Source organism: Peromyscus leucopus, chromosome 8a, assembly GCF_004664715.2.
Source record: "Peromyscus leucopus breed LL Stock chromosome 8a, UCI_PerLeu_2.1, whole genome shotgun sequence".
Classification (NCBI taxonomy): Eukaryota; Metazoa; Chordata; class Mammalia; order Rodentia; family Cricetidae; genus Peromyscus; species Peromyscus leucopus.
In genome coordinates, this window is record NC_051085.1 from 49,021,395 (window position 1) to 49,033,965 (window position 12,571).

Below are 12,571 nucleotides of genomic sequence, written 5' to 3' on the forward strand. Positions count from 1 at the left end.
TGTGTATGAGAGAGAGACAGAGAGAGAGAGAGAGAGAGAGAGAGAGAGAGAGAGAGAGAGAGAGAGAGAGGAAGAAATATTGGTAGTTGGTTCTGTGCTCATGTGATGTATCAGGTCTGTTGGGCTCTGACTGGGTGGCCCATCGGATAACAGTCTCCCTTTGAGCTCCAGGAAAGCCAGCAGCGTGTGCACTGGTCAGCAATGCTCCCGGGGATCAGCCTTCCCTTTGGCAAGTGCCAGCCTCAGGTGGTGAGGCTTCTCCTGTGAGGACCGGGTTTCCATCAGAAGAACACACTGCTTCTGCTTTGCCATGGATGACTTGGGCTCTCCAGTCATTCCTGACGTCTGCCTGTCTTCCCACCGAGGAACCAGAGCCTCGAAGATCCAAGTCATGGTAGAAGAATACGTCGTCATCCTCCCTTCTCATTCTTCTGTTCAGATTCTCCAGACAGAGCTTTCCTCTGACACCGAGGGGACAGACATGTGCTCTTCCCTTGGGTCGGAATGGCATGGAGGCTGGAAAGCCTGGATCTTTTCTCAGTCTAATGCAGGGAAGACCCTTCCTCTTAGGATGGATTTACAAGCCAGGAATTCTCACCGAGTGTTGCTGCCTGTGATGAGCCCTGATGACTCTGAGCACGCACACTCTGCTCAGAGTGAGGATCCACTTTCAAGGCACAGTGTGCATGAAAAGGTGCAAAATTAACTGGACAGATCTTAAAAGTCCGCAGCAGAAAGCCAAGAAATAAACGCAAACGAAGGGAGAGAGCGTTGGGGAGAGAATCCTTATACTCTTCACTTGGTGAGTACAAATCTGAATTTCCTTTTTTTTTTTTTTACATTTATGTATTTATGGGGAGGGTTCTGGGCACACATGTACCAGAGCATGTGTATGGAGGACAACTTGTGAGAGTCAATTCTCTCTTTCCACCCTGTGGATCCCAGGAATGGGACTCAGGTCATCAGGGTTGGTGGCACGTCCCTTCACCTGCCAAGGCGTCTCTCTGGCCCTTGGATTCACCTTTAACTTTTTAGTATTGAAGTGACTTCTTCCTTCTGCATACATTAGTATGTTTGTTTCTGAAAGTAGAAATATAACTATAGGCAATTGCTTAGTAATTGGTTGTAAACAGAAGAATGATTGCCTAGGATTTGATTTCACCACTGCTGTTGGGCATTTTTATTTTGTCTGCATCTTAAAGGCCCTGGAGCATGTTATTTCATTCACACTGTTCTATTCCAGACTTTAATTTGGCATGAAACCCAATAGGTTTCCTGGCATTAGTGTCAACGCTTTTCTTTGCCAATGACAATGCATCCAGCTCTTTTCCCTCGTAACCCTCCTCTGCCTCCTTGGTCCAGCCCAGAGACTAATGTCCCTTTAGGCAGCATTTTGAAATCAAGTGCAAATAAACACACAGTCCTGTGGAAAAAGTTTAATTCGGCGAGAGTGGCACATCTCCCTGCCATTTTCAATGGACTACGCGTTATTTTTAAAAATCCTTCAGTGAGAGCTGTATTCTATCTCAGCTGTTTCTAAAACCAGAATGTTCTCTTCCTTCCTTTTATTCTAATCGTAGTTATTTAATATTTTAATTAAAAACCCTCTCACTGAGGTGTGGTTGACCTATAAAGAGCAGTGCATGTTAACGTAATCTGAGGAGTTTGGGGTGAGAAGGCTTGTGTGCACATCCAGTCATCAGGACCATAGATCTGTCCATCACCCCTCAGCGTCCTCTCCCTTGTTGTTAGATTTATTCTCTTGTATTTTTTTCCTCCATTTCATGTCTTGGAGTTGCTCTTGTTCTCTGTGTCACTAATTTGGTCCCCTGACCGACCTAGCACTCACAGATTCTTACTTCCCGTGTTTCTCACAGTGGGCACCAGTGGCTTTTTTTATCCACTCGTTTCCAGTTTAATGTGTCCTTATCAAATATGACCCTGAGCCAGGCACAGTGCTTAATGGCCTCTCAGGTAGGAACTTAGTTCCAAAGATGGCTGGAGATGTGAAAACAACAGAGTCTGATTGCTCTAGAAAAACCTGCTCGCCAACTACATCACGCACACCTCCTTTGTCGATGGAGCGCCCCTGTAATGGCCTCCATTGCGGATGCTCCGTCATCACTACAGTGGCGTTCGGAGCAGAGGTGGTCCCCGTCAGGCCCCAGCATCAGAGGAAGGAAGCCTGTTCCTTGGCTCCCCTACAGAACCCATAGAAGCACCCGGGTCTCACCCATGCTCTAGCTTTCCCTTTCATGGTCCTTTCATGTCACCTTCTCCGTTGTTAAGTCGATTTCTGTCGGGAAGGCACACTCACCGTGCCTACACTGTGGCTCCCTCTGCACACAGCTAAAATCAGCCCGACACCAGCCTGTCTGCTGCACTCCCCAGCCTGGGAACCTGAGTGTTTATTGTTGCCACGGTGATGATTTGGAGCCTGCATTGGTGGTCCTGAAGAGTACCAATGGGGGGCTTTTCCAACCCCCTCTCCTCACCCCGCTTCAGCTGGACATTCCATTCCGTTTGTAAAGTCCTGGTGTTTTGTTTCAGCTCTGCAGCTTTTAAAGCATCTTTTCAGACATCCAAGTCTTGGCTCCCTTGCTTAAATCATGCCTCCTCCTCTTTTCCTTTGAAAACTGCTTTCAAGAAATGTTCTAGGAATAACCCTGAGCCGTTCAGTCATGCCAGCAACTCTGTTATTTATGGATACTTCCTCATTTGTTATGGATGCTGTGCTTCCCTGTAGCCATAGATGTACATGACATGCTTGTTTCCTGTGTATTATTACATTTAGCTAGAATTGACTTCTCTGCTCAACAATGAACCCCAGAGCTGAGATAATAGGCTCTCTGTCATGTATCTAATTTCTCAGGGTACCATGTTATCATCTTGAGGCATCTAAACATCTTAAGATGCAAGCATTCTGGGTTTTCTAGCTGGGAAGTAAAAGCCAGTGATCTTTGTTTTCCAGGCTCTTTCTACAGTACATTGGATGAAATTGCACATATTTGGAAGTACTTTGAGCCAACTGAACATTCGAGAATTTGTAGCGTGACCTCGATACATGTTGGAGAGACACATCCATCATTATAGAAAACAGTTCCAGCCTGCCACGCTCACGCCCTTGACAGAAAATACAAAGAACTGAGTAATCAGGATGTGCTTGCTGTGGACCCACCATACCATGTGGGAATGTGCCCAGGTTCCCATGACTGGTATCTAGTTCTCTCTCTAAATTTCTATGGAGAACAAACTTTTAAAAAATGACGTTAATGTCTCTGGAGATGAGGCCCTAATTCCTTGGAGACATCATGCGTTCATTGTCTTGCATGACCACGGGTGAGGTACTAGAAAGACTCGGCGGCACCCACATGCCAGTGACTGGAAGCCACTTTTGTATGAAGATCAAGCTTTTGACGTGTGGTCTGGGCTGGATTACAGGATACCCAGTTTTACAGGATTCCAGATGGTCTTGTGTGGTAGAGTCAAGTGATCATCAGTTCTAACAAAATGTGGATGTACAGTCATTACACAGAGAAGACACATTTACTCAGAGAGAAGATGGTGGATAACTCAGAAATAAACTAAATGATTTTTTTATTTGATTTTAGAAATGTATTAAATGACTTGGTGGGATGTTCACTTATGCCAGAGGCCTTGTGTTGGTTATCACATGTAAGGTAGCACATGTGACCTCCTCTGAGGCGCCAGCCATTCAGCAGTTCAAGGAGTTGCCATGGACATGGGATTCACAAAGAGAGCTCTGCTTCATCTGTTCCTGTTTGTCCTGAGATAGTAAAACACACACACAGACACACACACACACACACACACACACACACACACACACACGCACACGCACACGCGCGCACGCGCACATGCACACGCACATGCACACGCACATTTTTGTTCATTTTTTTAAAACCTGGAGACATAATGAAAATGGAATGGAAATGATCAAAATAGGAAAGTCACACTGTGTTCCTAAAAGCTAAATTCACAGAGTTAAAAAAAAATGGTGGTCAGGATCCAGCAACAGCAAGATAAACCCAAACTTCAGGCACCATGAACCTGAAGACAGATTTGACTTGGCTCAGAAGTAATTCTGTCTTGGAAGCAAGCATGTTGATGTTGCCCTAGCCTGTGGATAATAATAATAATATATGATATATATATATGTGTGTGTGTGTGTGTGTGTGTGTGTGTGTGTGTGTGTGTATAAATGACCATGCTTGGGATTTTTTTCACAAGATGACCACCCTGCCCCTGAAGGGTGGATGGTCTGGAACTGGCCTGATTAACATTCACTGTCAACACAGGTTGTCACACTAAGGTGATGTTCCAGGATGCTGGAGCCTGTCTTGAGCAGCTGAGGGTAGCTGTGAGTGTCCTGCTGCTACGTTCAGAAGATGCCAGGCAGGCGACAGCAGAGTGCCCCCGCCCTCCACTGTAGCTCACTTGGGCACTGTAACACTCACCGTGGGAAACACTGAAACATCGCTGTGTAAATTAGATCTCATGGAAAAAAAATGCCAGATTGTGCATATGGTTTCCCGGAGATGGGAATTTATATACTGTTCCCCTTTCATTTCACGGTGAAATGTTGAGTCAACAACACAGGTTTACAGATAGTTGGCTTGGCTAGTTTAGTGTCTTGAAAGTAGAGGCAGTTTGATGGAGTAGAAAGCACATGGTCTCTGAGCCACAGAGGCTGATGCTCAGGTTCTGTGTTCCGCCCTGTGTGGCTTCAGGTCACTGTACGTCCTCTCAGAGCCTCGGTGTGGAGCCTGAGAAGTGAGTGTGACAATTATCCCAAGCATGCGTTGTGACGATGAGCTCACACAGGACAGCATACACTGAGAGCACCTAGCGTCTCCAAAGGCATCTGGTAGCCACCGCCCCTTCCTCCTGTCAGCCCGTCATCATCCCTTTCAAGAGGGCATTGTGTCCAGAGAGTTCTGTACGACGGCTGTGGACTTCAGATCATAAGAGGGGAGAGGGTTTCTTTGAGTTGTTTCTTTGGACAGAAAATTTTTTGGATATAAGACTTTCCCACCATAGCGATCACTCTGTAGTGACTTCAGACTGAACTGCCCAGAGAATGCAAAAAACGTCCTTCTATTTCCTTAAATCATTCACCTGTCTTGAATGCCCCATCCCCACTCCCATGGGTGTTTGCCAGTCCAGTCATTACTTCACTACTGGAGTTCTAAATCTAGTTTTCATGATTAAGTGGAAGACATTAAAGAAAACTTGTCTACAATTCTATAAATCACATTGAAGTAAAATTCTGTCCTCCTGAGGAGTCTAGGGGTTAGTAACGTCGTAATGAGAAATGTAGTCATTGACGTAATATATCCAAAGCTCATATGCAAGTTCAGGAATCCAATCAGTGTCAGCAGGCAGGAAAGACAGACGAGAAAGAACGACTTAAGACAATATGGGCCTTTCATTAGGAACTGGGGCGGCAGAGAGGGGTCTCTGTAAACCCTGAGCCTGCCATCTGCCTACAAGTGGGGGTGGTTTAGGGCACAAAGGAAGCAGGGAAGGAGGCTGAGGCATGTCCCTCTGGCTCTCAGTCAGCCGTTGCTAGTGGTAACCACCGAGCCTCAGTCAGTGTCAGGTGATCGACAAATATTTCTCCTAGCAATTCCTAGGGTCCCTCAAGGCAAGAAGGGCAGGGGCTAGAGAAGCACGTCACTTAACTTCTGCAATCAAATGACTGCGGTTGCAGGAAATGTCACATTCCAACCGAAATGGAAGAGCCTTTCAGCAGGGCATGGCCCTGGACGACACAGAGAAGCGCAGGAAACTCTGGGAGAGCAGTCTGTCAAGCCTGAGGCAAGCAGAGGCAGGAAATCACCTGGTTCTAGAATATTCGAATGGCAGCATAGAAGCAGGAGGAGAATAAAGGCAGATGACTTGAGCTCACCGGGGAAGGGATATTCATCGCCTTGCAGAGCCTCCCTCTCCTGACTGATCTCTGAGCATAGGTGTCCAGGCTCGTGGCAGGAGCATGGCGGCCCTCCCTCCAGGTCTAGAGCACTTTCAGACAGGTGGGAGGGTAGCCGAGGATGCTAGGAACACAGAGCTGGGTGTTTGCTCCTGCGCTAAGGGTATTGGGTTGCCTTCCTCTGATCTAAAAGAGAGGAAGCCTGGCTTCCATGTGGGGGTTCTGATGATCTTCCTTCTGCTGAAGTGAGGTGACACTGGTCTTGGTGCCTGGTTTCTGGGAGTCACTCAGGATGAGTGAGTTGCCATCCTCGGGGGCAGGATTCTGAGACAGCATTGGGAAGAGCCATGGGCCCGTGATGATCTGTGCTCTTCCCTCTTCCTCCCTAGATGACTTCTCGGGCCTGGAGACTGACACGGCACCACCCACGGAAGAGGACTATGTTGTGTATGATGACGGTATGGAGCTGATCCCAAAGCACACGCTTCGGTTTTTTGATCGCTGCAAGGTCTTATGTTAGTTATAAGTGTTTGATCCTGATTGCATTTTCTTCTCTGGGACGGTGGTGGTAACTACCCCCTCTCCTGAGTCAATCTCAAATTCAGATTGGATCTAAAGGAAAGCAGCCAGCTTGCGGAGCTGGCACCACTTCCAAACCAGTCCCTTCAAATGCCCTTGCTGCCACTGCCAGACTTTCCCATCTGCAGCAGCTCTGTTGGCAAAACCATGTGGTTTAGTTCAGCATGGAGCCTCTTAGTTCTTCCTCACCCTTTCCTTTTCCAGCTACAGATGCGTTGATCCCTTATCACAAATATCAATGGTTTTCAAATGGTTAATTTCCATATTCCCAAAATGCCCCTAACCCAGCTACAACAGCCCCCTTAAGAAATGGCAGCTGCCCTTGGTCGTTACAGGGCCCTGGAGTTATCTGGTCTCTTCTGTAATTACTTCTACAGTTGAGAAGTTCCCCTTGGAGACTTGCCCAGCTTCTGTGGACCTTTGCTGTCCAAGCTTAGGACAGGCTTCCATTCATCTGCTGGTGTCAGGTGTCTTGAGCCATGATCTGGTGAATGATGTTGCCTTTGATGTTTTGTTCATTCATAATTAAGTTGGGAGACTTGTCGGGCCTGCAACAGTCAGCTGGGTAGCTGGGTAGAGGCGTGCAGATTGAAAAGACAATGAAGAAGACAGAAAAGAGTCGAGAGGTCTGCCGGTCAATGCCAACAGCCCCGAGTTTATTTCACAGCCAGCTTATATACAGTCTTGAAGGACAGAGGCAGAGCAATGCACAGCGCAGGCATTCAGCCACTATCCATCCTGCCTTGCATCAAGGAGCAGGCAGTTTCATTTTCTATCTCAATGTACCTGTGGCTGGCATCAGCAGCCTGCATCTAGCTAGATAGTGTGTTCCTTCTTGTGGGCTAATCAGGACTTTCTCAAGCCCTTCAAGGAGGCTCTGTGGGCTAATCAGAACTTTTTCTCACAGCCCTGGAGCAAACAAGCTTGAACTCTATTGACTCAGAATAGACTTCAGATTCAAACTGGGAAACTGAGTCAGTTGTGGGCTCCCACAGAGACTCTGTGGCTTAACCCATTGCAGTTTCCAGATAAGGACTGACCTGAAAGAAAAACATCAGGTGTTAGAAAGCCCAGAAAGATTCCTCAGCACCTTGGAAAACGCTGTCTTTCTTACTATCTTTGAGCAGCTGGAGGGGATCAGTTTTATTTTCTCTTTTAAATATTAAAAGATTAGTTTCTTTTAGAGCTTTAATCCCAGTCCTCTCCCCAAAAAAGTCTGTACCTACATTTAAAAAAAAATTCATTTTTTAAATTTTATGTGTATGTGTTATAGCTAAGTGTGTGTATATACACCGCTTGAGTGCAGTGACTCTGGAGGCCAGAAGAGGGCGCTGGATCCCCTGGAGGTGAAGTTACAGGCAGTTGTGAGCTGCCTGATATGGGTGCTGGGAACCAAACCTGAGTCCTCTGCAAGAGCAGCAAGTGCTCTTAATTGTTAAGCCATCTTTCCAGTCCCAAGGTTTTTTAAATATAAATTTATGTTTTGATGTGATTTTTAAAGATTTATTTATATTATACTTATTCACTAATTATGTATGTGTACATATGTGTGTTGCATGAGTTTATGTGCGTCACATGCGTGCAAGTGCCTATGGAGGCCAAAGGTGTCAGGTCCCCTGGAACTGAAGGTGTAGAAGGTTGTGAGTCACCTGCCATGGGTGCTGGGAACTGAATCCAGGTCCTTTGCTTGAGCAGTAAATGCTTTAAACCACTGAGACATGAGAGACATCTCTCTCGCCCTGATGTGATGTTTGTTTGTTTGTTTGTTTTTTGAGACACGGTTCCTCTGTGTAGTTTTTGGTGCCTGTCCTGGAACTCACTCTGTAGACCAGGCTGACCTTCGAACTCACAGAGATCTGCCTGCCTCTGCCTCCCAAGTGCGGGGATTAAAGGCGTGTGCCACCACCGCCTGGCCTCTGATGTGATCTTTTATAGCTTTAAAAGGAAAAGAAAATTCAGGTAAGGACTAGCTTTGGGCACGAACATTGTCTGGAAATTTCTGAAGGACTCTCATTTCCTGTTCCCTAAACTTCATTTTTGTGGGTATATGTATTTCTTTGTTCTTTCTCTCTCTTTATTAATATGCAGCTGCACATAGCAGTTGGTGAGGGTGTGTGTGTCTGTGTGTGTGTGTGCAGAAGGGGGATATGTGTGTGTATGTGTATGTGAGTGTAAATGTGTGTGTTATGTGTGGATGTCTGTGTGGTATGTGTGATACATGGTACAGTTGTGTGTATGCTGTATGTAACATCTGTATATTTGCATGTGGTATGTGTATATCTATGTATGTGAGTACGGTATACATGGTATCTAGGTGATGTGTGGTGTCTGTGTATATAGTATAGCTGTATGTGTGGTGCAGTATGTGATACATATATGCGCATGTGTATATGTATATATAAGTAAGTGTATGTATATTGGTTTATGTTGTAGGGGGTAGGTCTGGTGTGGTGTGTGGAGTGTGTCTGTGTTTGTGTGTATTTGTGTGTGTCTACAGTTGAATCTTAAGTATCCTTAGATTGCAATCAGTGCCTCTTTTGGTAGGACCCAATTACAAAGACTTCATTTCTTTTCAGATTATGGACTTGAGACCACGAGGCCACTGACCACCATCATGCCCTCGACCACCACTGCCGCAATGAAGGTCATCCCAGAGCAAGGCACCGTCAGCTCTTTCCCAGAGGAAGAATTTGATCTGGCTGGAAAGAAACGATTTGTCGGTGAATGTCACATCCTTAATTGGAGAAGTTGATTTTAACTTTTGCCTTTGAAGGCAGCGTAACTAAGCCTTGGCCTAGCTAAGGTGGTGCATTTTAAGAAAACATTCCTTGGGTGAAATTTCCATTTGGAGTAATTTAGTGAGTCCACTTTACTTAGATGCACATTAATTTTCAAAAGTCCACACTAACCAGAGAGCTGTTAGTGCTCAACAGAGGACTTCAGCAAGTGTATACACACGAGTGTGCCAACGCCCACACGTGTGCTCACAGAGGCCAGAGGACAGCCAGTGTCTTCTTCCTCCATCACCTCTCCTTTGTTCCCCGAGACAGCATCTCTCTCTGAATCAGAAGCTCGATATTTCAGTTGGACTGGCTGGCCAGTGAGAATGTAGATCTGTCTGTCTCCAGCCCCAAATACCTGGGCTACAGAATGCACAGCTATGCACAAGCTTTTTATGTGGGTTTTGGGGATCCAAACTCAGGTCCTCTTGCTTATATAGCAAGAATTCTTACCCCCTGAGCCATGTTCCCAGCCCTGTGGCCAGTCTTTTGAAGACGCTGCATGGTTGGACCTTAACGTGCACAGTTTCCTAAACTCTGAACAGTGCAGCTTGGTGAATGCTGTCACTAGCCTTGACAAAGTTGCAGAACCAAAGCTGTCTGTCTACAGTTATCTTCTCCAACTTCATTAGCCTCAAAGAATTGGGATCTAGAAATTGATTTCTCCCCTCTTCTTTCTCAGCAATCAAAACAATTTCAACTGAAAATTCTGTGCAGCTGAACTATGCTCTATTCCCTTCCTGAGCCATCTTTCCCATGACCTTAATGAACTGCATTAACAAGACAGTTGGATTAATATGTTACTGAGTGGAGACAAGCAACAGCTTAAATTAACATCACACTTTTCAGTTTCCAAAACAAATGTCTTGCCATGAGCAGAGAAGAAGTCTTGCCAGCCAAGAGGCAGTGACTGGGCGTCTCACCATACGAGTTAAAGAGCAAACCCATTAGTTTGAAGCAGCAATGTCTGGGGCTAATGCCAGCATTTGCCTGGTGTTCAGCAGCCTGGAGAGTCCACCAGACTTACACTACCCCACGGCTGTACCACAACTAAAAGGGAAAGAGGCATTTAGTGGTATCATTAGCCCTTCCACAGATTGCTTCTAAAGACTAAGAGGTCTTCAGAAACTTCTAGTCATTTCATTTGAGAGCACTTGAGGTCTTGGTTATATAAAGCCTTCACTTCAATTCCTTGGCATTCTTAAATTCTCTTAGAATGGAATACAGTCCAAAGAACTGTGGGCTAGTAGCAGAGAGCCTATTGCTTGTCCCTGGCACATTCTCATATTAGGACGCTCAGTTGTAACAGGGTACCAGGCCATGACCTGCATAGTCCCAGTCTCCTGTAGTCCCTGAAATCTTGTGGATGGGCTTCAGCATGTCATAAATATGAGGATGAGAAATTAAGCAACAATGTTGCAGAGGGCTGCTTGGCCCTTGGCTTTATGTCCAAACTTCCAAAACGATTGTAAGGTTCACAAAGCTCTGCAGGAAGCCACCTAGGGAAAAAGCTTGAGGCTGCTGTATGTTTCTCTGGTCTTAAGATGGCTAGGGGAATGAAATGTGATGAGGGGATGCCAGTTAACTGACTCACAGTTTTCCAAATTTGAGGGCATAGGAACGGAAAAATGCTGGAGGCTTCTATTACATCAAACTCGTCGAGGACCTCTCTAAAGCACTTTGAGGTTCTAGCCATTGGCGTTGATGGGACAATGAGACCTTTTGCAGTCATCACATTTCAAGCTATGTGTCCATGGATCCATTAATGAGAAGCAGGGATTGCTCTTTGATTTTACTTATGTGTATGTGTGTAGTGTGTGTGTATGCGTGCGTATTTGCATGTGTGGAGGTACACTTGTGTGTAGAGGCCAGAGATTGGTGTTGGGTATCTTCCTTGCTCACTCTTCACTATATGTACTAAGGAAGTGTTGTTTGTTGAGCCCAGAGCTTGGCAATTATTATAGTCTAGCTAGCCAGCTTACCACAGGGATCCCTTGGGTCAGCCTCTCGAGTGTCGGGATTACGGGTGGCTACCATGCCGGCTCCATTGTCGCGAGGGTGCTAAGGGTTGAAATTAGTCCCTTACTCTGTGGTAGCATGCACTTTATTCACAGAACCATTTCCCCAGCCCAAGGATGTGCTCTTGAATTAGCATCAGGTGTCTCCGGAGTCTTGGCAGGGAGAGGCTGAATTGTGGATCTGATTTCCTCCATTCTTTCCAGCTCCTTATGTAACATACCTCAGTAAAGACCCGTCGGCCCCATGCTCCCTGACTGATGCTCTGGATCACTTCCAAGTGGAGAGCCTGGATGAACTCATTCCAAACGACCTGACAAAGAACGACCTGCCTCCTCAGCATGCTCCCCGCAACATCACCGTGGTTGCCATGGAGGGCTGTCACTCATTTGTCATTGTGGACTGGAACAAAGCCATCCCCGGAGATGTGGTAACAGGTGTGTCCTAGGCGGATGCTCAGTTTTCTCACTTAAGAGAGAGGAGCCGGCAATGGGTGGATGCACAAACAGACAAGTAAGGTGGAGAAGGCAGACGTCATTTTCAGTGGCATGGGGAACACGGGTAAGTGCAGGAGCCCCGTGAGTAGTTAAAGAACACTGGATGGAAGCCAGGGTCCTCAGTTATAATTCCAGATTGGTTTGTATGACCTTAAACTAGTAATACGTCATCTTGCTGGGAGTTCTTTCCTCATAGGAAAAATAAATATCATTATATCTTTAACATTGTATCATCCTGAAAATAACCAGGCAAGCATTTGTCAGCTGAAATCCTGTAGGAGTGGGTGGTGAACATGTTTCTACTGAACTGATACTGTGTGGCTCCTTCTGTGTCTGCTGGCTGCTCCCATGGCAGCTTGGGTGTTTCCCAATTCCTTACGTGGACATTGGGGAAAATGGAAGAACCCTAAGGGTCTTGAGCCTCTCTGGTGGGCCTTTGACCTATGAGATGCTTGTGAGTTTCTGTGACTGTGCCAAGATGACAACAGAGAATGAGTTAAAGTGAGTTCTTACAGAAAGAGAATCGAAGCATTCTGTGAACAGTCTCTTCCTTTGCGGATGATTTTTTTTCCAGGCCTGTAAGCTGTGTAGAGGAAGTAGGTACATGCTGGCTGTGAATTTGTCTCTCAGTGGCAAGGGTAGTGTTGGAGGTTAGAGATCAACATTATCCATCCCAAGTGTCACGAATGTAATTCCACACTTTGGGTGCTTTTGCTGTAGGACCCCAGCATTGTCTTTTTTTTTTT

The 12,571-nt window shown here is 46.0% G+C and overlaps 1 protein-coding gene across 1 annotated transcript in view; it reads left to right on the top strand.

Moving 5' to 3' along the window:
* Fndc1 (fibronectin type III domain containing 1) overlaps window positions 1-12,571 on the top strand; it is an 88,006-nt gene that overhangs the window by 61,099 nt on the left and 14,336 nt on the right. Inside the window, 3 exon segments of the mRNA XM_028860319.2 lie at window positions 6,343-6,411; window positions 9,109-9,252; window positions 11,535-11,765. Of these exon segments, the coding sequence (XP_028716152.1) occupies window positions 6,343-6,411; window positions 9,109-9,252; window positions 11,535-11,765 (444 nt within the window).